The 25,622-nt window shown below is 41.0% G+C and overlaps 1 protein-coding gene across 3 annotated transcripts in view; it reads right to left on the bottom strand.

The window, feature by feature from the left end:
* The window catches only part of LOC111143085 (WD and tetratricopeptide repeats 1), a 71,828-nt gene that overhangs the window by 18,365 nt on the left and 27,841 nt on the right, over positions 1–25,622 (bottom strand). For all 3 annotated transcript variants that reach the window (XM_022496549.1, XM_022496550.1, XM_022496551.1), the window contains 2 exons: positions 2,752–2,798; positions 2,235–2,346 (listed from right to left, as the gene is read on the bottom strand). In XM_022496549.1, the coding sequence (XP_022352257.1) occupies positions 2,235–2,346; positions 2,752–2,798 (159 nt within the window). The remainder of the gene's footprint in view (positions 1–2,234; positions 2,347–2,751; positions 2,799–25,622) is intronic.

Raw genomic sequence — 25,622 nt, 5'->3', positions numbered from 1 at the left:
TACATAACAAAGTAGGCTTAAAATGAAAAGGACTTCCAGTGTTTTAAGAAGAAAGTAGTATTTTAAGTTGGGTTCAAATATTTCTGGAGAACAATCTGGCAATAGGTAACAAAGTAAAAGATGTTTCTATCTTTTAATCCCACACTTCCACTCTTGAGAAATTTCTATTAGGAAAAAGGGACCTGTGCAGAAATGCTCAGAGCAGCACTCCTCGTAATGACAAATACTGGAAATGGCTCAAATGTTGGGCCCTGGGGAAGGGTTGAGCATCAGGAGGAACCATCTCCCTGCAACTGTTACAAAGAATGAGAACCCCGCCATTCAGATGAAGTTGAGAATAAAATATTCCAGATGACATGTGGTAAGAATAAAGCAGCCATAAATATAGCTCTGAACAGTAATCTTTAAAAGGTGTGCGGTTCTATCACCTAGCTTTGAGGAAGAAAAATATTTGGGTATGGCGTTAGTTGACTTTTTCTCTTCTTTCTTGAGTTAAAAAAATTTAATTATCTTCTTTTTTAACTGAAAAGTTCCTCCCAAACCACAACAAGGCTGAACCGGTGCTGGGGTTGGGGCATTAGTCTGCATTTAAAGAGCTCCAGTCCTACTTGACTTAATTGCTCAGGAAAGAGCAACAATTCACTCTTTCCACACACCACTGTCTAAGGGCTCACCAGAACAAGGGCTGGATGAAACAGACGGAATTCCATCATTTTTAGGGGCAACCAGGTAGTCTTTAATCCTGTCTGGAAACAGCATGTACTTCAGGCACAACAAAAGAGGGAGCTCTTGAGGCCTAGTGCCACACTCACACACTGTAGTTGCCACCAGGGGGAGCTTGTGGGTTAAATAAAAATACCTGTATTGTTACTACCAGAAGAGAGAAGAATCCTTTTCTACACCTTCACAGGAGGCTGAGGGTCTGCGAATTTAATTTTGGGCCTTGCCCCAAATCTCACTATTAGTATCAAGACCACTGTCAAATTCTGGTTTTTGAACTCAACGTTTTGTGCTCTACGATGCCAAAGCTGATGGCATAGGTCCCATTCCCAGATCCCACCCCACAGATTCAAATTGAACCTAATAACAATTTTCAGGGGGCAGAAAACAGTCTGTTTGCCATGCAAGAGGTGAATCAGCATTGTTCGGTCTCTAAAAACTGCAGAAAATTATCTAGGACTGGTCTCTGGAATAAGAGGTGAAAATGAGAGCTTGGGAAGGGGGCAGGGTTTAGGGAAATAAGTAGGTTCTCAGCTCTCAAATCTATCTTCTTCTTCATGTATCTTGTAATTCTTCTTGATACTAATTAGGGAAATATTTCTCAGATTAGTGAGGCTTTCCAAAGGACACTCACTCTCTCACATACATCCATTACAGAATTTCAGGGCTGGAAAGGTCCTTAAAGGTCATTTCCTCCAACCTTAAACCTGTCAGGTAAGTTCCCGTTGTGGAGAGTACCTCAGTGCTTGGACATTTACAATCTTCTCAAAGGGCCCATTCTACCTTTTCCAAACTCTAAGCGCTAGACCTGTCTCTCCATCAGCCCCACATTTGCTTCTGTGGACTTAAGAGCCAATAATCCCACGTCTGTTTTCTGAGATCAAAAGGCAGAAACTTCATGTCATTTCCACTTACAGGGCTTCAGAGGTATGAAGACATTTTTAAATCCTGTTCCCACCTCTCCTTAGCTCACTTTCACCAACAAATCTGTAGCTCGAATGTAGAATAGCTAAAAGTACCTATGCCAGGTACCTTTTTATAATCATCTCATTGAACTATAATACTAAGCCTATGGAGTGCTGCTTCCCTTTTAAAATTAAAGGCCTATTTATTCATTTACTCATGAATCCAGGGGATTTTCCTAAGCTACTTTGTATTTACAGATGAGTAAAGGGGCTCAGAGAAGTCAGGTGACTTGCCTAAGTCACACAGCTTCTAAGAGGCAGATAAGGGGGTCAAACATAGGTCTTCCTGCTATCTAAGCTCATGCTTGGAACCATACCACCCACCATCACCACTCAAATAAATATAAATTCACCTGGAGCTGGCCTTGTGGCTCTAAGTGAGGAAGGAGAACATGGAAAAGAGATGGGGTTTCAGGAATCACAGTCAGATGGCTCAGATCACAAAGGTGTCTGTGACCCCAGGGGGTATGTGGAACCCAAATGGGCAAATACAACCATGTGCACAGCCCAGTCATGCCTCTTACTTGCTCTATGCCTTATCCTGCTCACCTTGACAGAGAAGATATTTGCCGTGTGTCCTGTATGCATGGAGAGCAGCTTCTTGTGGTGCAGCGGGTCCCACACAATCGTGTGCTGGTCATCGGAACCAGAGGCCAGCAAACTGCAAGCAGAATGAAAGTTTCTGACCTCTCTTCGAGTTCCTAGGTCCTACTCCCCTACCCCACCTCCCCTGTTCATAGGGAATAAATCCACAGAGAGTGTGACGAACAGGAGATATCACGGAATTCAAGGTTATCTTGTAAACATTAGTTGAGTCTCTTCTATTTTGTCCTAAGGATTTCTCATTATTCCTTAAAGGCATTAGATTATTAAAAAAAAAACAAAAAACAGGGTTTGGGTGGTCATCCAATTCATTGTTCAATTGTGTGTTGATAGTGATGGACTAAACTTAAGTACACAGGAAAGTCTCTTTTCCTTAGATCTACTAAGGAGGAGGAAAGTCCCTTCTCCCAGCCTCCCCACTCCCGTCCCCAGCACCTTCTCAGATGCTCTAGCTCATACTCACTCTCCTTTCTCGTTCCACTCCAGACAGTTGACACATCCTGAGTGACCCTGGGGGAGCAAATGGAAAGGGACAAGAAGAGAGCCAGTTAGAGATTCTCTCGGGAAATGAAACACCAAGAAGTAGAACTAAACAGGTAAACTGGCCTTTCCATCATTAGTGTTTTGCTGGTGCATGTGAATGACCAGAATTGAATTAAACTGCCTAGTATCTTACAATATATAAAGTATTTTCATAATCATGATCCCGCTTAATACTGAACACCTCAGCCTGTTGTTTTTTTTTTTTAAGACTTTATTTGAGAGAGAGAGAGAGAGAGAGAGAGAGAGTGAGAGCACAAGCAGGGGGAGCAGCAAAGGGAGAGGGAGAAGCAGGCTCATCGCTGAGCAGGGAGCCTGATGCAGGGCTCGATCCCAGGACTGTGAGGATCACAACCTGAGCCAAAAGCAGATGCTTAGCTGCCTGAGCCACCCAGGAGCCCCCACCTGAGCCTTTTAAATAAGGCCACATTTCATTGATCCTATTTTGCAGAAAAGTAAACTAAAGTTCAGACCAAAGTAAGCCATGGAAGTGAGACAAACTTCTGCTCCTACCACTAAAATGGGCATGTCCCCTTCCAGGGACATCCCCCTCAGCCACAGAAAATTTGCCCAGAGGAATACCTGACCCAAAGGCAGCCAATTAACTAGAAGGTTGATCTTTTGTCCATTTGGCATATAATTTAATTTGTCAGGCACCCACTGCGTATCAGGTACTGTTTGACACTGGGCATACAGCCGTATACAAAACAAAGTCCCTGATCTCCCGGAGCTTACTTCAAGTAGGTGGAGCCTGGTATAGTAAGGTTAATTGGGACAGAGTCTTGAGCTTTGGGGGTCTGAATTGAGAAACATGGAGAGAGAGAGGCAGTTAGTAGCAGACACTGAAGGTAAAAGCATCCACAGAGAGGAATCATGGTAAAGCCAGAGCAATGAGGAAAGAAAACCCATGAAAAACAGAAGGTATCAAGTGGCAGAAGTGAGTCTTACATGGGAGAAGGAAGGAACAAGTCACCAGGCATTCCTATATACTATTGTCTGTTCTCCCACCCTCCTTTATTCCTAACGGTACCTAGATTTTCATTTATTTAATTCCCTATTCCAAATAAGACCATGTGTTTCAGCAAGTATAAACCCACTGTCCTTGCCATACTGATAGGTTTAGCAACTTAGGCCTTAGCCAAATTGGACATGGCATTCACCTGGGCACAGGGATTGGCTGAGAAGTAAGCCTGTGACCCCAATCAGATGCTAGGGACACAGCCGCTGGGAGGATTCTGAAAAAGGCATTTCCTCATTCTCAGAAGAATCTATGAGAGACGCCTTTCTTCCTTGGATGCTGGGTGTATAGCTGGACTTGGAATGGCCACACAAGGGAAGCCAGCCTGAGAGTGACGTCAACACACAGAAGACAGCCCAGTCAAAGGGAATCACACAAAAATAGAGCAAGACTGACCAGAGTAACCAATACTGACACCTACTCCACTTCTGGACTTTTAGTTAAATGAGACACTCAGTTCATTATTAAGGTCTTCTGACTTGCGTTGCTACTTGTAGCCCAACGCATGCCAACTGGTAGTTCCAGCTAAGCTCCCAGTTTATGGATACTTCGTTCAAGATGCCTTTCCTGTCCTGTAAATTTGGGAAGGAGATATACCCTTCCTTGTGGGCTCCTCCTGTCACACTGGACTATGGCTCTGTGTTGACATGATTTTTTTTTTAAAGATTTCATTTCTTGGGCACCTGGGTGGCTCAGTGGGTTAAAGCCTCTGCCTTTGGCTCAAGTCATGATCCCAGGGTCCTAGAATGGAGCCCCACATCGGGCTCCCTGCTCAGCAGGGAGCCTGCTTCCCTCTCTCTCTCTGTCTGCCTCTCTGCCTACTTATGATCTCTGTCTGTCAAATAAATAAATAAAATCTTTCCAAAAAAAGATTTTATTTAAATAAATAAAAAATCTTAAAAAAAAGATTTTATTTCTTTATTTGAGAGAGAGCATGAGAGTGGGGAGGGTCAGAGGGAGAAGGAGGCTCCCCACTGAGGAAGGAGCCCAATGCAGGACTTGATCCTGACACTCCAGGATCATGACCTGAGCTGAAGGCAGTCGCCCAAACAACTGAACCATCCAGGTGCCCTCTCTGTTGACATGTTGACATGTTCACTAGACTGAGCCTGAGAAAGCAGGCTTTGTGTCTTGTATTCATCGTATCCCCTAGGCCAGATACAGAGCCTGGAACATTATCTGTTGCCTGAATGAACAAATGAGTCCAGTGGGACAAGCAGGAAGGATCGAGAAATATGAACAAATCTAATTCCCAAGTATCTGGTTAGGCTTATTTTATTTTTTAAGATTTTATTTATTTAAAGGAGAGAGAGAGTGTGCACCCACAAGTAGGGGGAGGAGCAGAGGCTGAGAGAGAACCAGATTCCCTGCTGAGCAGGGAGACCAATATGGGGCTCGATCCCAGGACCCTGAGATCATGACCTGAGTCAAAGGCAGAGGCTTAACTGACTGAGCTACCCAGGTGTGCCCGCAACTATCTGGTTAGAAATGCTTTTCTTCTGCCTTCTCCTTCCCTCTTACCCTTTGCCCTATAAAGATTCTCATCTGGGTTGAACCACATTTCTTTCCGGGTTCTGCACTTACGTGCATTCACTCTGTTCAGACTTGTCAGACCACTTACTGACCTGAACCTCTCTCACATTCCCATGGCACTCAGCTGAAACTCCCACACGTGGCTCTGGTCACTCTTTTTGGGTCAGAATAACTTCTATCCTCAGCAGTTTCATTTTCCCACCAGGATGTAAATTACTGTGCCTAGGGTCGCTTCACATCACAGGCCTTCAGTAATCGCCACTTAGTGAGGGCTTACAAAGAGCAAGCACAGTGTTAATTACTTGTGGTAGGCAGAAAAATGGCCCCTGATGTCTGTGTCCTGATCCTCTGGAACTTATGAATATGTAATGTCTGGTGGCAAAGGGGACTTTGCAGATGAGATTAAAGTTAAGGTCTTTGAAATGGGAAAGTATTCTAGGTTATCCAGGTGGTCACAATATGATCACATGAGTCCTTAAAATCAGAGAACCTCTCCTGGCTACAGAGAACTTGAGAGATGTAGGTGTGAAAGGGATCTGTCCTGTTATTGCTGGCTTTGAAGATGGAAGAAGGGGCTTATGGGTCAAGAAATACAGCAGCCTCTAGGAGTTGGGAATTGCAAAGGAACAGATTCTACCCTGCAGCCTCCAGGAGGAACACAGCCCTGTCAAGATCTTGCTTTTAGCATAGTAAAACCTGGGTCAGATTTCTGATCTACAGAAATGAGATAAGAAATTTGTGTTGCTTTGAGCCACTAAGTTTGTGGTAACTTTGTATGGCGGTAACAGGACACTAATACAGCACTCTATATCCATTAACCTATTTAAGAAACAGGTATCACTACTCATTTCACAGATAAGAAAAGCAATACTCAGAGAGGTTAGGTAACCTGCTGTGATATTGTAATTTATAATAAGAAATACATATTTGGTCTTCTTTGCCATTTCTGTGCCCCTAGAAGCCCTTGGGATTTCCTAGTGATAACACAGAAAAACATGTCTTGATGTTCATAACAAATCCCTTTTAACCTTAACACCTGAGTTTACGTATTAAGTGATTTTTGGAAAGCACCTAAGGATGGGGGCTGGTTTCCAGAGGAACCAACCATATGATTGGAGGGTTAGAACCTTTAGTCCTAGGGATGCCTGGGCGGCTCAGCTGGTTGGGTATCTGCCTTTGGCTCAGGTCATGAGCCCAGGATCCTGGGACCCTTGTCAGGCTCCCTGATCATGCTCTGTCATTATCTCTGTCTCTCTCTCTCTCTCTCTCTCTCAAATGAATAAATAAAATCTTAAAAAAAAAAACCAAAAAACTTTCAGTCCTACTCCCCAGAGGTCAGAGGAACTGGAGGTTGACTAGGTCACCAATGGCCAAAATTTTAGTCAGTCATGCCTATGTACATGAAGCCTCCACAGAAACCCAAAACAACTGGGTTCAGAGAGCTTATGCATTAGTAAACATGTGGAGATTTGGTGGAGAGTGGCACATTCCAAGAGGGTGTGGAAGCTTTGCACTCCTTCCTACATACCTTGTCCTAGGCATCTTTTCTATCTGGCTGTTCCTGAATTATATCCTTTTAGAATAAAGGGTAATCTGGTAAGTAAAATGTTTCTGAGTTCTGTGAGCCACTCTAGCAAATTAATCAAATCCAAGGAGGAGGTTGCTGGAACCTCCAATCTATAGATGGTGAGTCAGAAGCACAGGTGACAACCTGGATTTGTGATTGGCATCTGAAGGTCGTGGTGCAAGGGGCAGGGCCATCTTAGAGGACTAAGCCCTTAACCTGTGCAATGTGATGCTATCTATCCCCAGACTGACAGTGGCAGAATTGAGTTATATTGTAGGGCACCTATTTGGTGTTGGAGAGTTGCTTGATGGTGTGTAAAAAGAACCCCCCCACCAACACACACTGGACCTGGCACCACTAACAGGACAGGAAGCAGGATTTTTCACTTGAGAGCCTGAGCTCTTAAGTACTGTCTGAGAAATGGATGAATGTCTCTAGAATTACTGTTTATTTGTCCTCAAATCAGTAATGCCTCTCAAGTACAGAAGACAGAGGCCAAGTAGACAAACATGATACTTAGGATTAATTTTCACATGGTAAAACCTAGCTTAGAGGTGGGTAAGTTGAAGAGAATATAGAGAGAAAGCTCAAACCAGATTCTACAAAAATATAAAGTAACTATTGACAAAAAGTATTAATAAAGGACTTTACAAGTTAAAACACCTGTTTGGGAAGCTACTTTATAAGGAATAGAGTGTTTCAGAGGAGTTATTTTGGCCCTGATAATTAAAGCTGGCTTAGATATATGGTCACAATCTATAATTACATCGTAGAATACAACGGAAGAAAATATGCCTATGACCTATCAGAATTAAAATGTGAGTAAAAAATAAAGGGATAAAGCCTCAAACTTTTAAGAAAGTGAGAAGAGGGACTGAACAGAGAAGGCTCCCTAGAGAGGAACAGACCTCTGTGTGCCTCCCCGGACCCTTGGAAATACTGCTGTTTGGGGTGAGTTTTGCACATCAGGGACCTAGAGGAAACTGAAAGTGCACAGAGAGAGAACCTGCAAGAAAAGATTAAATCTCATTTACACTCCAAGTTACAACCTCTTAGTTCCTGTTTAACTTTTTAAAATATTGATTATAATTAAAATTTTTGTTAAGTCCCTATAATTTGCTGAGTGGTGTGATATATGGGAGGAAGAGGAGGCAGGAAGAAGTATTTTATCCTAATACTGCTCAGAATTGTAGGTGCACGATGATGATAAAAAGCAAATGGAATTACAGTGGGTTTTATTACTGCTTTTACATTCTTTTTTTTTTTTTTAAAGATTTTATTTATTTATTTGACAGAGAGAGATCACAAGTAGACAGAGAGGCAGGCAGAGAGAGAGAGAGAGGGAAGCAGGCTCCCTGCTGAGCAGAGAGCCCGATGCGGGACTCGATCCCAGGACCCTGAGATCATGACCCGAGCCAAAGGCAGTGGCTTAACCCACTGAGCCACCCAGGTGCCCTGCTTTTACATTCTTTACAGACTACGTAACCCATATAGGGGGCTTATATCCTGCACTACAGCCCCCATCTTCATATGCCTCTAGTATGTAGAACACTAGCATTTACTATACATGATCTCATTATCACTCCCTTTCCACAGGTAAGACTAAGTCTCAGAGATACGAAATAATTTACCTGGGGTTGCACAAATTATAAACATCAAAGTCCAGCTGGGAACCCAGGTCAATATAACTCCAAAGTTATTTCTCTGGCTATGCTGGGTACCTCAGATGTCATGATTATTACTGTCCATTTAAAAAGAAATCTTCTCCGGCTCAGGTCATGATCTCGGAGTCCCGGGATCGAGTCCCACATCGGGCTCCCAGCTCCATGGGGAGTCTGCTTCTCCCTCTGACCTTCTCCTCGCTCATGCTCTCTCTCACTGTCTCTCTCTCGAATAAATAAATAAAATCTTTTAAAAAAAAAAATAAAAAAATAAAAAAATAAAAAGAAATCTTGGGGGCGCCTGGGTGGCTCAGTTGGTTAAGCGACTGCCTTCAGCTCAGGTCATGATCCTGGAGTCCCGGGATCGAGTTCCGCATCGGGCTCCCAGCTCCACGGGGAGTCTGCTTCTCCCTCTGACCTTCTCCTCGCTCATGATCTCTCTCACTGTCTCTCTCTTCTCAAATAAATAAATAAAATGTTAAAAAAAAAAAAAAGAAATCTTGGGGCGCCTGGGTGGCTCAGTGGATTAGGCCTCTGCCTTTGGCTCAGGTCACGATCCCAGGGTCCGGGGATCAAGCCCCACATCAGGCTCTTTGCTCGGCGGGGAGCCTGCCTCCTCCTCTCTCTCTGCCTGTCTCTCTGCCTAGTTGTGATCTGTCTGTCAAATAAATAAAAATAAAATTGAATAAATAAATAAATAAATAAATAAAAAGAAATCTCACTGCTACCATCACCTTAAAGACTGTTTGGCAGTTTCATGTAAAGTTACGCTTACATCTACCCCATGACCCAGAAATTCCATTCCTAGGTAATTACTTAAAAGAAATTAAGACATTTGTCCACACAAAGACTGACATAAGGGCACCTGTTTGGATCAGTGGGTTAAAGCCTCTGCCTTCGGCTCGGGTCATGGTCTCAGGGTCCTGGGATCGAGCCCCACATTGGGCTCTCTGCTCAGCAGGGAGCCTGCTTCCCCCATTCCCCGCCTGTCTCTCTGCCTACTTGTGATCTCTGTCTGTCAAATAAATAAATAAAAATCTTTTAAAAAAAAGGACTGACATAAGAATATCCACAGATGCTTTATTTTTAAAAGCTCCAGGAGCACCTAGCTGGCTCAGTTGGTAGAAGTGTATGATTCTTGATCTTGGGTTTTTTTTTTGTTTGTTTGTTTGTTTTTTAATTTATTTAACAGACAGATCACAAGTAGGCAGAGAGGCAGGCAGAGAGAGAGAGGAGGAGGAGGCAGGCTCCCTGCCGAGCAGAGAGCCCGATGCGGGACTCGATCCCAGGACCCTGAGACCATGACCTGAGCCGAAGGCAGAGGCTTTAACCACTGAGCCACCCAGGCGCCCATGATCTTGGGTTTTTAAGGTGGAGACCCACGCTGGGTATAGAAAGTACTTAAAAATAAAATCTTAGAGGGACGCCTGGGTGGCTTAGTTGGTTAAGTGGCTGCCTTTGGCTCAGGTCATGATCCCAGTGTCCTGCGATCGAGTCCCACATCGGGCTCCTTGCTTGGCAGGAAGCCTGCTTCTCCCTCTGCCTCTGCTGCCACTCTGTCTGCCTGTGCTCGCTCGCTCACTCTCTCTCTCTAACAAATAAATAAAATCTTTTAAAAATAAATAAATAAATAAAATCTTAGGGGAAAAAAATAGATAAAAGCTCCAAACTGCAATTAAGCTAAAGGGTCATCCATGGAAAAGGGATAAATAAAATAAGTCTATCCACATAGTGGAATACTATGCAGCAATTAAAAGGAATGGACTATAAATACAAGTAACAACATGGATGAAACTCAAAAAACATTATGCTAAGCAAGAGAAGCCAAACACACGCAAAAATATACTATCTAATTCCATTTACATTAAGTAAAGAACAGGCAAAACTAATCTTTGGAGACAAAAGCCAAAAAGTGGTTGCTCTGAGGCAGGAGGGTTGACTGGAAAGGGCACCACGAGAACTTTCTATGGTGATGGAAGTACTTTCCAATTTGTTGCAGACAGTAGTTATACAAGTGTCAAAACTCACCTAACTCAATACCTGAGACCTCAGCACTGTATTTTTGTGTAAATCATACCTCAATAAAGAGAGAAAAAAGGTAATAATAATAATAGCAATAGTAACAGTTGATATATACTGGGCACTATCTCACCATGTACCAGGGACACTACTGTGCCCTTCACATATACTTTTATTTTTATTTATTTTTTAAAGATTTTTATGTATTTCTTTGAGAGAGATAGCACAAGCGGTGGGGGGCATGGGGGTGGAGAGAGAGGGAGAGGGAAAAGCAGGCTCCCTGCTGAGCAGAGAGCCCAACATGGGGCTCAATGCCAGGACCCTGGGATCATGACCCAAGCTGAAGGCAGATGCTTAACTGACTGAGCCACAAGGCGCCCATATATATGCTTTTAGTTAATCTTTACAACTGTCTTATGATGGAAGCATCACTATTTTCATTTTTCTGATGAGTAAATTGTGTAAATAGTGCAGCCACATACTTTGTAAATAGCATAGCCAGATTATGAACCCATGTCTGACAGATTCCGAACTTGGCTGTTAACCATGATGTCAGACTGCCTTTTTAAATTCTGAGCTGTCTCTCCTAAAACTTAAATGCTATGTGCCTGCAAGTATTGTGTGGGCTCAGAGAGACATGACTGAGTCAGACAGACACATCTGTCCTCACAGAACTGATGAGGTTTTGTTTTCTCCTTTTCTCTAAACATGCAACGTTAGCCTTTGCCTACGTTATTATAATCACATACACATCACTTCAAATGGCTAAGGAATATTCCTCCGAAGGTTAAACCATATCTACCTCTACCTTAGTGTTGTACATATAAGTTAGTTGCAAATTTGGTGAGTTGATGTACTTTAAAAAAATATTTTATTTATTTATCTGACAGAAAGGCGGGGGACAGCACAAGCAGGGGGAGCAGCAGGCAGAGGGAGAAGCAGGCTCCCCGATGAGCAAGGAGCCCAACTCGGGACTTGATCCCAGGACCCTGGGACTCATGACCTGAGCTGAAGGGAGATGCCTAACTGACTGGGTCACCCAGGTGTCCCGAGTTGATGTATTTTAAAATTCTAGTGGGAAAGGGACATTTATAGTTGACTGATCAGCCCAGACTAGGACTAATGTCATGGTTTTGTTTTTTTGTGTGTGTGTTTTGGCATTTGACTGGAAATATATAAAATCCGTGTGTGTCTTTTTTAAAGATTTATTTATTAACTGAGAGAGAGAGAGAAAGGAAGGGAGGAAGGGTGTACAGGGAGAGAGAGAATCTCTCTGTTGGGAGAAAGTCCCAGTGGACTCCCTGCTGAGCATGCAGTGGGATATGGGGCTCAATGTCATGACTATAAGATCATGACCTGAGCTGAAACCAAGAGTCAGACACTCAACTGACTGAGCACCCCCCAGGGACCCCTATAAAATCTGTGTTGTAATGCTAAGTATCACCTGTGCTACTCAAGAGCCTGATAAGCAGTAATGGTGTGGAAAACTATTAGAATGGGAAACATTATTAACAAATGCAAGTTAGTAGGGGCGCCTGGGTGGCTCAGTCAGTTAAGCATCTGACTCTTCATTTTGACTTAGGTCATGATTTCAGGGTCATGATACTGAGTCCCATGTCAAGCTCCACACTCAGCATGGAGTCTGCTTGTCTCTCTCCCTCTTCCCCCATTTGTGTGTGCACTCTTTCTCCTCTCTCTCAAATCAATCAATAAATAAAATCTTTGGGGCACCTGGGTGGCTCAGTGGGTTAAAGCCTCTGCCTTCAGCTCAGGTCATGATCCCAGGGTCCTGGGATCGAGCATCGAATCGGGCTCTCTGCTCCGTGAAGAGCCTGCTTCCTCCTCTCTCTCTGCCTGCCTCTCTGCCTACTGTGATCTCCGTCTGTCAAATAAAATAAATAAATAAATAAATGAAAATCTTTGAAATTAAATAAGTACAAATTAGTAGACAGCAATCTATTAAAATATGGGATCCACAGGGGAAATATAATAAAAGTCATTCATTTCTAGAGGAAAAAAAATAGGAACCATTTTATAAGGGAGTAAGAAAAAAAGAAGAGAAGCAAAGAACTTGGAAGTCTACAAATCAGTGTGTAGCCTGGTATAACCAAAGGGTCTAGAGAGGCTTTTGTCTTAATTTATTTTTTACAAGCAGCAAGCCTAGGCTGGTTAGTGACAATCAGAATTGTACAGTAAAAAGAGATGTCAGGGTTCAACTCTGGCTTGGCCTCTTCCAAGGTCTATGAGTAGTCACTTAAGATTCCCAAAACCGGGATGCCTAGGTGGCTCACTGGGTTAAGCATCTGCCTTTGGCTCAGGTCACGATCCTAGAGTCCTGGGGCTGAGTCCCGCATTGGGCTCACTGCTCATCGGGGAGCTTGCTTCTCCCTCTGCCTGCCACTCCCCCGGCTTCTTTCTGCTCTCTCTTTGACAAATAAATAAAAATTAAAAAAAAAAAAAAAAAAAAAAAAGAACTGGGGCCCCTGGGTGGTTCAGTGAGTTAAAGCCTCTGCCTTCGGCTCACATCATGATCTCAGGGTCCTGGGATCGAGCCCTGCATCAGGCTCTCTGCTTGGCAGGGAGCCTGCTTCCTTCTCTCTCTCTCTCTCTGCCTGCCTCTCCGCCTACTTGTGATCTCTGTCTGTCAAATAAATAAATAAATAATCTTTAAAAATTAAAAACAAAAAAACAAAAAACAAACAAAAATAAAGATTCTCCAAACCTCATTTTTCATTTAGAAATGGAAATGATGATAATGTAAACCTGACAAGATCACTGTGAAGATCAAATGCTGTAATGTAATAATATATGCAACCACACTTTGGTAAACACTGCCCCCATCCCTGGAACTAGTCCTCACATATACTCTCTGATATACCTGGTATATCTGTGTGTATCTTCCAGATCCTGCTCTTAAAGACGCCTCCGACATGGCTAGGATACTCAGAAAGGATATACATCTTGAACAACTGGATTCCTTCCTATTTACTTACTTTTCCAAAAGGGTTATTTTCTGCAGCTATTAAATTGCTACCTTAAGCTATGACCAAACAGAAAATCCATTTATTTAATACCCCTTATATACAAAGTACTGGGAAAAAAAGGAATAAATAGTAGGATACACAAAAACAGGTCCATGTCCATGGCAACATGAGTCAAAGTTCTACCATAGTGAAGGAGAGATATACCAAAAAACCTAGGAAAAGACAGGAATATCCAGCTTTAGGAACAAGCTTAAAGGATCTTTGAGGACACTGGCTTGCATATCCACATGACCCCTACATCACATCATATATAAAAAATAATACAAAATGGATCAAGGACCTACATATAAGATCTAAAAATATGAAACTTAGAAAGAAACCTGGGTATAAATTTTTGTGACCTTGGATTAAGCAATGGTTTCTGCGCCCCCCCCCCTTTTTAGTGGTGGGGCTATAAATGATGATTAATGGTTTCTTAAACATATAAATCATATATATGATAAGGGTCTAGTATCCAGGATGTATAAAGAATTTTTACAGCTCAACAATAAAAAGACAAAAAACTCAATTAAAAAATGGTTAAAGAGAGAAGCACATGGGTGGCTCGGTGGGTTAAGCCTCTGCCTTCGGCTCAGGTCATGATCTCAGGGTCCTGGGATTGAGCCCTACATCAGGCTCTCTGTTCAGCGGGAAGTCTGCTTCTCTCTCTCCCACTCCCCCTGTTTCTGTTCTCTCACAGTGTCTCAAATAAATAAATAAAATCTTAAAAAAAAAAATGGTTAAAGAAGGGGTGCTGGAGTGGCTCAGTTGGTTAAGCATCTGATTCTTGGTCACAGCTCAGGTCTCGATGTCAGGGTGGAGTTCAGGCCCTGCATTGGGCTCCACAATGCACATGGAGCCTACTTAAAAAAAAAAATAAAGGATAAAGGACCTAAATAGATATTTCTCCATATGAAATATACAATGGCCAATAAGAACATGAAAAGATGCTCAGGGGGCACCTGGTGGCTCAGTGGGTTAAGCATCTGCCTTTGGCTCAGGTCATGATCCCAGGGTCCTGGGACTGAGCCCCACAGTGGATCAAGGACCTACATATAAGATCTAAAAAGTATAAAACTCTTAGAAGGAAACATGGGTATAAATCTTTGTGACCTTGGATTAGGCAAAAGTTTTTTGTCACCCCCCCTTTTTTTGGTAGTGCGGCTACAATTGATGGTTAATAGTTTCTTTTTTTTAAATTATTTTTATTAACATATAATGTATTATTTGCCCCAGGGGTACAGGTCTGTGAATCATCAGGTTTACACATTTCACAGCACTAACCATAGCACATACCCTCTCCAATGTCCATAACCAATCACCCTCTCCCTCCCTCTCCCCCCAGTGACCCTCAGTTTTGTGAGATTAAGAGTCTCTTGTGGTTTGTCTCCCTCCCGATCCCATCTTGTTTCATTTTTTTCATTCCCTACCTCCCAAGCCCCCACCCTGCCTCTCAAATTCCTCATATCAGGGAGATCATAGGATAACTGTCTTTCTCTGACTGACTTATTTTGCTCAGCATAACACCCTCTAGTTCCATCCACGTAGCTGTAAATGGCAAGATATGATTTCTTTTGATGGCTGCATAGTATTCCATTGTATGTATGTATGTATGTGTGTGTGTGTGTGTGTATATATATATATATATATATATATATATATATATATGCCACATCTTTTTTATCCACTCATCTGTTGATGGACATCTAGGTTCTTTCCATAGTTTGGCTACTGTGGACATTCCTGCTATAAACATTGAGTACACATGCCCCTTTGGATCACTACATTTGTATCTTTAGGGTAAATACCCAGTAGTGTGATTGCTGGGTCGTAGGGTAGCTCTACTTTCAACTTTTTGAGGAACCTCCAAAATGTTTTCCAGAGTGGCTGCACCAGCTTGCATTCCCACCAACAGTGTAGGAGGGTTCCCCCTTCTCCGCATCCTCACCAGCATCTGTCATTTCCTGAGTTGTTAATTTTAGCCATTCTGACTGGTATGAGGTGGTAGATGATTAATGGTTTCTTAAACATGACACCAAAAGCACAAGTGATAAATGGAAACAAATAACTTGGGCTTCATTAAAAATAAAAACTTCTGTGTCAAAGGTGCTATCAAGTAAGTGAAAAGACAATCCACAAAATGGGAGAAAACCATTTAAAATCATGCATGTGAGGGGCGCCTGGGTGGCTCAGTGGGTTGAGCCGCTGCCTTCGGCTCAGGTCATGATCCCAGGTCCTGGGTTCAAGCCCCACATCGGGCTTTCTGCTCAGCAGGGAGCCTGCTTCCTCCTCTCTCTCTGCCTGCCTCTCTGCCTACTTGTGATTTCTCTCTGTCAAATAAATAAATAAAATCTTTAAAAAAAAAAAAAATCATGCATGTGAGTATATGGAGAAACTAAAACTGTCATACATTTTTCCTGGGAAAGTAAAATGGTGCTGCCACTTTGAAAAATAGTTTGGCAGTTCCTCAAAAAATTGAACATAAAAATAAACAAAAAACATATGATCCAGCAATTCCACCCTTAGGTATATACCTAAGGGAACTGAACATGTATGACCACACAAAAGCTTGTACACAATGTTCACAGCAGCATTATTCATAGATAAAAGATGGAAACAACCAAATGTCCACCAACAACGAATGGATAAACAAAATGTGGTAGATCCATATAACAGAATGCTATTTGGCTATAAAAAGGAATGAAAGATTGATTCATGCTACAGCATGGATGAATCTCGAAGACATCATGCTAAGTAAAAGAAGCCAGATACAAAAAAGCCATGTATTGTATGATTCCATTTTTATGACATGTCTAGAATAGGAAAATCCACAGAGACAAAAAGTAGACTAGTGGCTGCCAGAGATAGGGAAAACTACTAATATGGGTAAAGGGTTTCCTTTGGGGACAATAAAAATGTCTAGAATTAGATAGCGGTGATAGCTGCACAATTTTATGACTATACTAAAAACCACACTCAATTGTACACTTGAATAAAATAAAAAATAAACTAAAAACAAGCTAACAAACTGGTGGCAGGTGGGATTTGGCCCACAGACCATACTTTGCTGAACCTTGATCTAAAGGATATTCCTTGAAATCTCTTCCAAAGTCAGGTCTCGGGGCACCTGGCTGGCTCAGTGGGTTAAAGCCTCTGCCTTCGGCCTGGGTCATGATCCCAGGACCCCAGGATCGAGCCCCACATCGGGCTCTCTGCTCAGCGGGGAGTCGGCTTCCCTTCCTCTCTCTCTGCCTGCCTCTCTGCCTACTTGTGATCTCTGTCAAATAAATAAATAAAATCTTAAAAAAAAAAAGTCAGGTCCATCTTTTTCTTTGTGGGTGACTATTTAATAAATTTTGTATATAATTTACTTCTCTATAAGGTATTATTAAAAAACACCACTCTGACAAGTCTTTATTAGAGTAAGGTTATACTCTAAAACTTCCCTGGTCTACTAACTATATTCAAAAAGAAAACCAATCTAGTTTGATACTACTTGTTTCTAGTGAATTTATGCTCAAATTATGTACGAAACAAAACAGGAACAAAAAAGCAATCAAGCCAGATTGTGAAGGTGAGATACGTAATTTTGCAACTTATATGGAAAATATTAAGAAAACTAGTATGGCAAGAGAATGAATCTACCAAGCTAAGAACTATTTGTTAATCGATGAACTAACAAATTAATTGATTAAAGTAAGCTCTACACCCAGTGTGGGGCTTGACCTCACAATGCAGAGATCGAGAACTGCATGCTTTCCTGACTGAACCAGCCAGGTGCTGATAAACCCTTTCTAAAAAGTAGACACATGGTTGAGGTAGAAAGAATTATAAACTATGGGGCCAGACAGGCCTGACAGAATCTTATTAATCTTATTTTTATCACTTATGTGACCTTGGAAATGCTCAATTTTATTCTCCTTATTTGTGAAGTGAGATTCCTTTCCTCTCCCTCTCTCTACCATGCATGGAACATTGTGCCAAGAAATCCCACAAGTGAAAGAAATAGAATGGATCAAAGTGTGGACAAAACTTTAAAGTGTCCTTGGAAGATCCTGGTGATGCAACCAAAAATGAAAGTGCCTCCCCCAAAAGTGAGGACTGCAGGCTACAAACTGGAATCCAAGGACATTTGGCTCCTGTCCGGTTCTGACATTAAAACTCACTGAGACAAAATGAGCTAGCACATGTAACTAAAGCAGGATGTGGAATGCTGAGCAAAGATGTCCATGGAAAATATATACCAAAACATCATAGATTTAATCCTAATTAATATTAAATTTAAATCCTGTAATATCAACTTTTCTGCCTCTCTTACTCAGTTGCTGCCAATATACCAGTTCTTTAAATACACATATAAGATTTTATCTATTTATTTGAAAGAGAGAGAGAGAGAAAGCACAAGAAGAGGGGAACAGCAGAGGGAGAGGGAGAAGAAGGCCCCCCACTAAGCAAGGAGTCAGACTTGATCCCAGGACCCTAAGACCATCACCTGAGCCATAGGCAGACTGACTGAGCCCCCCCAGGGCACCCCTAAAGTTTATCTTTAGAATACATATACTCGAAGAATATATATAGTCAAAGTACTGTGTTAAAAAATTACTTGGGTTAGTTGGCATCGCTCTCCCCATCGTTGTTTTATTTACTTTTTGAATGTGCGAACCTCAACATGGTTCTAAAAGTAAAAACTCTACAAAAAGGTCCAGAAAAAGGTTACTCCCTTTTTTCTACCTCTCCACCTCTATATCTTCCATCCACTAGAGGGTAACCCATTTCATTAGTTTCTGCTTAACCATTCTGTGCTTGTGTTTGCAAAAATATGCAGGTACCTATATAAATTCTTATACCAAAATCAGCAAAAATTATAATAGCCTTTAAACATATGGAATAGATATTCAATTTTACTCATAAGAGAAATAGAACTTAAAACTACATTGAGATACTATTTTTCACCTGTTAGAATAGTAAAAAAATTCCAAAGCTTAACCACACAGTCTATTGTTGAATTGTGGAGAAGCAGGCACTCTCCTGCATTACAACTGGGAAAACAAAATGGTGCAACTCCCATGGAGGAAAATTTGGCAATGTCTAACAAAATCATATATGCATTTACCCTTTGGTCAGCACTTCTACTTTCAGGTTTTTACCCTAAAGATACACCTCCAGCAATACTAAAATACTTATACGTAAGGTTAGTCATCATGGTATTATTGTAGTTGTAACTATTAGAAACAACCCTAAGAGTCCATACAGGGGATATTCACTGAATAAATCTGGGCTCATCTACATAATACAATATTATGCAGCTATGAAAAAGAACTCTATGCACTGATACAGGTGATTTCCAAGATACCTTGGCAAGTGAAAAGAGTGTGTGTGTATATATATACATATATATACAATCTCAAGGCATGCCTCACTGATTCTTCATCCTCAAAAAATCCTCCAAGTCCAGCCAACCACTTTATTTTCTTTACATGCTGCATCATGTTCCCTTCCTATTCCCCTAAGAATCCATGATTCATTACTAAAATCATTCTCTTGCAACATTCATTTGACAAAACCCCAACCCTGAATGATACTCTAGTTCTCCTGTATCTTTAACCTTCCCTTTCTCCACTAATTCCTTCCCCTTGGAATTAAACAAGCACAAGTTCCTCTAATCTAGAAAAGTACTTCTTTGATGCCAAATCTGCAGCTAGCTATGGCCTTCCATTTCTATTCCCCTTTGTAGCCAGACCAAAAGAGTAGCCTATACTCAGTATTTTCACTTCCTTACTTCCCAGTAATTCCTCAATCCACTTCTATCATCTATACCACACACCACAAAAATGGCTCTTGCCAAGGTTACTATTGTAGCTTCCTTGCCCTAAATCAATGGACATTTCTTTCTTCTTCTTTTTTTTTTTAAGATTTTATTTATTTGTCAGAAAGAGAGAGAGATCACAAGTAGGCAGAGAGGCAGGCAGAGACTGAGGGAGAGGCAGGTTCCCTGCCAAGCAAGGAGCCTGATATGGGACTAGATCCCAGGACGCTGGGATGGTGACCTGAGCCAAAGGCAGCCGCTTAACCAACTGAGCCACCCAGGCGTCCCTTAATGGACATTTCTTAATCCTTATCTTACTTGGACCCTGGCAGTATTTGATACTTCCACCTCAATACAACTTTCTTCTTCTGGGTTCTGTGACATCACCATCTCTCTCTGTTTTCCTTCCTACTCCTCTAGTTACTCTTTCTTGGTACCCTTTGCATATTCTTCTTTGTTCACATGGCCCTTATGTTGGTCTTCTTTATGTCTCTATCCAAGGCTTTCCCTCCACTCTGCATATTCCCCAGAGGTGATTACAACTCTTCCATTGTTCCAATCTCTATGATGTTCCCTGCTCTCACGTCAACATCTCCCAAGTGTACCTGTATCTTAGGCTCAGAGTCAAGTATTCCAACTACCTATCCAGAAAGCACTAGATAATGTACAACATACAGCTCCAGAACATCCATACTGAGTTTGTTATCTTCCCCCCAAACCTATTCCTTTTCCAGTGCTTTGTTAACCTAGTGAATGATACTATCATTTACTCTGCCAGTCAAGTGAGAAACTTGACCTTCACCCTTGACTCCTCTTTCCTAACTTTTCACATCAAGTCACCAAGAATTCTGTTTATTCTATCTCTTTTTTTTTAAAGATTTTTATTTATTTATTTGACAGACTGAGATCACAAGTAGGCAGAGAGGCAGGCAGAGAGAGAGGGAGGAAGCAGGCTCCCTGCTGAGCAGAGAGCCCGATGCGGGGCTTGATCCCAGGACCCTGAGATCACGACCTGAGCAGAAGGCAGAGGCTTTAACCCACTGAGCCACCCAGGTGCCCCTGTTTATTCTATCTCTTAAATGTTTTGCAAATTCACTGACTTCTCTCTATCCAAATTACCATTATCTAGGGTCAGGTTATCTATCCCCTCTTCCTGAATCACAGCCACAGTCCCTTAAACTGGTCTGGCTATATTTACTTATTAATTGTTATTAATTTTAAAGGTTGATTTATTTGAGAGAGAGAGAGTGCATGAGCAGAGGGAGGGATAGAGGGAGAGGAGAGAGCACTGTGATGGTTCCCATGAGATCAATCCCACAGCCCATGAGAACAGGACCTGAGCAGAAAACAAGAGTAAGATGCTTAGCCAACTGAGCCACCCAGGAGCCCCTAGTCTGGCTATATTTAAACCTGTGCAATCTTCATTTTGAAGCCAAGATAATTTTTTTTTGCCAAGATAATTTTAAAGCTTAATTCTGATCATTTGCTCCTATTGTAAAAACCATTCAATGGCTCTCCACTGACCTTAGGATAAAGTCCATGGTCTTCAACATAGTTTACAATGTCTTATTAGGAGCATTTCACCCACACTCATCTCATCAACCTCATCTGTCATCCTTCTCCCACTTGTATTTTGTGACTGCCTGTTCTCCTGAACTGAGTACCCTCTACTCTCTCTCGCATCACTCATATGCTCTTCCCCCAACCTAGCACTTTTTCTCTCCCTACCAATCCCCAAATCTAGCTCCTTCCATCCAGCTCTCAGGCATCAATGTGGACTACATTTCTTTTAGGAAACTAAGCTGTGATTTCTCCAGCCCATCAAGTTTCATCCATTTGTGAAATTTCTCAGAATAATGCGGGACACATAGAGGAATAGAGACTGGGGTTGGGGAGAGAACAAACATTTGTTGAGCAGTGCTCTAAGAATGAATAAATGTAAAAGACGTACAATTTAGTACAAACTCCATGAAAGATAATTTTGTTTTTTAAGATTTTATTTAACAAAGAGAGAGGACACAAGCAGGGGGAGGGCACAGGGAGAAGGAGAAGCAGGCTTGCTGAGGGACTCAATCCTAGGACGCTGGGATCATGACCTAAGCCCAAGGCAGATGCTTAACTACGTGAACCACCCAGGTGCCCATGAAAGGTAATTTTGATAATAATTATCCAAAAATCACAGATACGTGTACCCTCTGACCTAGTAATTCCACTCATAGGTTTTTATCCTATAGACACCAATATGTGCCAGTGATACAGCAAGCAATGATGTATGTACAAAAGATTGCAGGTAATCTACATGTCTGCCAACAGGAACAGTTTAAATGAATTACTCTGAAGCCATGAAAGAATTAGAAATTAGAAATATCTTTATGTACTGATATACTAAAATCATAAAACATTTTTAAATTAAAAAACTTAAGGTACAAAGCAGTAAATATGTTATGCTAACATTTGTGAGAAAGGGTGAGAATGCATAAAATTCCTCTGGAATGATACTAAAACTGACTAGTTGATTCCAGGGAAGTAAATTAGGTGGCTGGGAAAGAATGGGAAGGAGATGATCTTTTAAACTTTTAAAATTACAACTATATGAATGTTTACCTAATCAAAAATAAGTAAATAAAAAAGGAAAGGACCTAATAGTCAGATGCTAGGTTGAAGGAAAAAAATGTTTAAGAAGCATCATTCGAAAGGGGTGCCTGGGTGGCTCAGGAAGTTAAGCCTCTGTCTTCGGCTCAGGTCATGATCTCAGGATCCTGGGACTGAGCCCTGCGTCGGGCTCTCTGCTCAGCGGGGAGCCTGCTTCCCCCCTTTCTCTGCCTGCCTCTCTGTCTACTTGTGATCTCTCTGTCAAGTAAATAAATAAAATCTTAAAAAAAAAAAAAAAAAAAAAAAAGAAGCATCATTCATGTCATCCACCCAAACCTCCAGGTCAAAGAAGAGATGCTAATGCTAAGTACGGTGCTAAGTACTCTGATTTTTTATTACAGTACAATGAGCAGTTTTAGATCATGATTTAGTTTAAACATTTTTAAGTGCCAAGATCTGAGAGTATTTTTTTTTTTAAAGATTTTATTTATTTGGCAGACAGAGATCACAGTAGGCAGAGAGGCAGGCAGAGAGAGAGGGGAAGCAGGCTCCCCGCTAAGCAGAAAACCCGATGTGGGGCTCGATCCCAGGACCCTGAGATCATGACCTGAGCCGAAGGCAGAGGATTAACCCACTGAGCCACCCAGGTGCCCCAAGATCTGAGAGTATTAAGGACAATTTCCTAATATAAAAGAGAGATGAATACAACAGATTGATGTACTTCTTGATTCAGGTCTTCCTTAGGAAGAAACAACTAGGAACAAAATTAATTCAGGTAAAGTGGATGAAAACCAGTCTTAGAAAACAATTCAGGAAAGAAGTATGAAAAATAAAAAAAATCAGCTTTGCAAAGAAGATTTTTCAGAAGCTTACAGAACCCGCAGGATGAATGCAATGGAAAGAATATCCAAGAAATAAAGTTATCAATGTTAACTTGGATGCTTTTTAAATAGGCATCTCTTTGGGTATAAATTCTAAATATACAGGAAAAGTAACAAAATACCAGACCAGTTAAACTCAAAATGCAAACTAGAAAGTCAGAAAGTAAAAACAGGGAAGGATTATTAACCTGGAAGGTAGAGAAGTGGTATGGGAATAAGATTAAAAAAGCAAACTCTAGGGGCACCTGGGTGGCTCAGTGGGTTAAAGCCGGGGGTGCCTTCAGCTCAGGTCATGATCCCAGAGTCCTGGTATCTCAAGCCATACATAGCATCGGGCTCTCTGCTCAGCAGGGAGCTTGCTTCCCTTCCTCTCTGCCTACTTGTGATCTCTGTCTGTCAAATAAATAGATAAAATCTTAAAAAAAAAAAAAAAGAAAAGAAAAAACGAACTCTAATAAGAAAAAAAAAAAAATCAAACCAACAGGTTTTTGGTGAACATCTACTAAATGTTCAGTGCTCTGTCCTAGGAGTTCTCTTTAAGTTATCCTTTAGAGTTTTTCAAAAGCATACAAAGTAGTAAATTAGGAGAACCAGGAAAAAAAAAATCTTCCCCAGATAATAAAGAATATTATTATCAATAACCACAAAAAGGCAGGAGCTTTTACTGTTGATTTTACCTCTTTTATCCCACCTCCAGCCCCAAATAATCACCTCTTCCTAATGCTAGAAATGAACTGCTGTTAACTAACACACAATCCATATGTGACAATGGGTAGGAAATAAAACAAGGAAAGGAAATGACAGTAAAGTGTTTAAAAAAATAATACCAGCTAATATTTGAGTGCTATATGAGTTTTACGATATGCTAGGCACCGTGCTAAGTACTTTACACAAATTAACTTGTTTATCCCTCCTCACCTAACCTAACAAACAGGATATGGATATTATTTTACTGATGAAGAAATGGGTGCTAAAGTTAGACTTACCTAACCAAGGTCATATGACTAATAATGGTATCTTAATTACTATTTGTCAGGTGGGACAGGCACAAAAAGATATCCCCTCCAACCTCAAACTAGGAAAGAGGGAAATAAGATGGCTTTTTGGGAGTTAAGACTCTAAAACTCAGTACTGTTCAACTTTACCTCCTCCTTGGCTTCCCCGATAACCATGTTCTCCTATCTCTATGTCTATTCTTTCTGGTTCCTGTGGAGAGAGGAAGAGCAGTAACAGGCAATCTCTAAATGTTCGAACCACCTTGGCTCCTGGTCCTGAGCTTGCTTCTCTCACTTTCTACTTTGTCCCCAAGTGACATTACCCAGTCATCCTGTTTCACGGCTCTTATACAGAGCAGTGGTTCTCAAACCTCTTAGTCTCAAGACCACACTATCAAAAATTACTGAGGATCCCAAACAGCTTTTTTTATAGGGGTTATATTTATTGATATTTATAACATATTGGAAATTAAAATGGAAATATTTGTATTATTTTCATTTGAAAATAAAAATGGTAAATTAGCACATTTTAAATGAAAAGTAAATATATTCTTTCTTTTTTTTTTTTAAAGATTTCATTTATTTATTTGACACAGAGAGAGAGAGATCACAGGTAGGCAGAGAGACAGACAGAGAAAGGGAGAAGCAGGCTCCCTGCTGAGCAAAAAGCCCAATGCGGGCCTCGATCCCAGGACCCTGAGACTATGACCTGAGTTGAAAGCAGAAGCTTAACCCACTGAGCCATTCAGGCGCCCGTAGTAAATATATTTTCTAAGACAAAAGAATTTAATAAAAAGAGTGGCTTTGCATAATGTCTAGCTTAATGAAAGGTAACTGGTCTCACACCTACTTTTGTATTGTCTGTTGCAATGTTATTTTAGTTAAAGTATATAAAGAAAATACAGCCACACAAAGATAAGTAGTTGCAATAGGGAGGAGTATTTTAATAGCCTTATAATTATAGATATCCTTCTTTGATACTGCACCAAAACTCCACAAGTAATGGTTTCTTAAGTTACAATCCAGAATCTGAAACCACAGGAAGGAACTATTGGTACCCTCCTATTGTTAAAGCGCATTGGTCTAGTTTGTATTATGCATAGGTGTTTTACACATGTTTGTATTATGTATAGGTGTATTACACATGTACATTTTACACAGTGTTACATCAACCACTGGTCATTTTGAAAACACTGACTCACTGAATTTAAAGGTCTTCAATGTTAACATTCATTATGCAATGCTGTTGACATCTGTTTTATCACTACAGACCTCATCAAAAAAGCTTTTTAAGTATTGAGAAGTTATCAAGCTCACCACAACAGATAAAAGTTTTCCTATATTCTCTCTTTTCTTGGCTTAGAAGTTCAAGTTTTATCCTTGGCAACAAATACTATCAGTTGTATTTCTTGAAGTGACAGCTCAATTCATTCATTTTTAAAAGAAAATGTCTGTCAAGTACTCTTATTTGAATAACCACAGTTTTCATCTGGTTCTTTCAGATAGTGCTTCATGAAAAGTAGTGGGGCTTACAACTCGAACAACTGCACAAGTGCTTCTTCCTCCAGGCAACCATCATAGTGGGTTTGCAGGAGTACTTTATGGGTACTTCCCATCCCGTAATACAGAATACTAAAGAGATACTTAAGGGTTGAGATTTAATAAAACTAGTAATTTTTTTTAACTCTTTTTTTTTTTT

This window comes from Enhydra lutris, unplaced genomic scaffold (genome assembly GCF_002288905.1).
Source record: "Enhydra lutris kenyoni isolate GAN:26980312 unplaced genomic scaffold, ASM228890v2 scaffoldscaffold9, whole genome shotgun sequence".
Classification (NCBI taxonomy): domain Eukaryota; kingdom Metazoa; phylum Chordata; class Mammalia; order Carnivora; family Mustelidae; genus Enhydra; species Enhydra lutris.
This window is presented reverse-complemented; position numbering and strand designations above follow the sequence as displayed.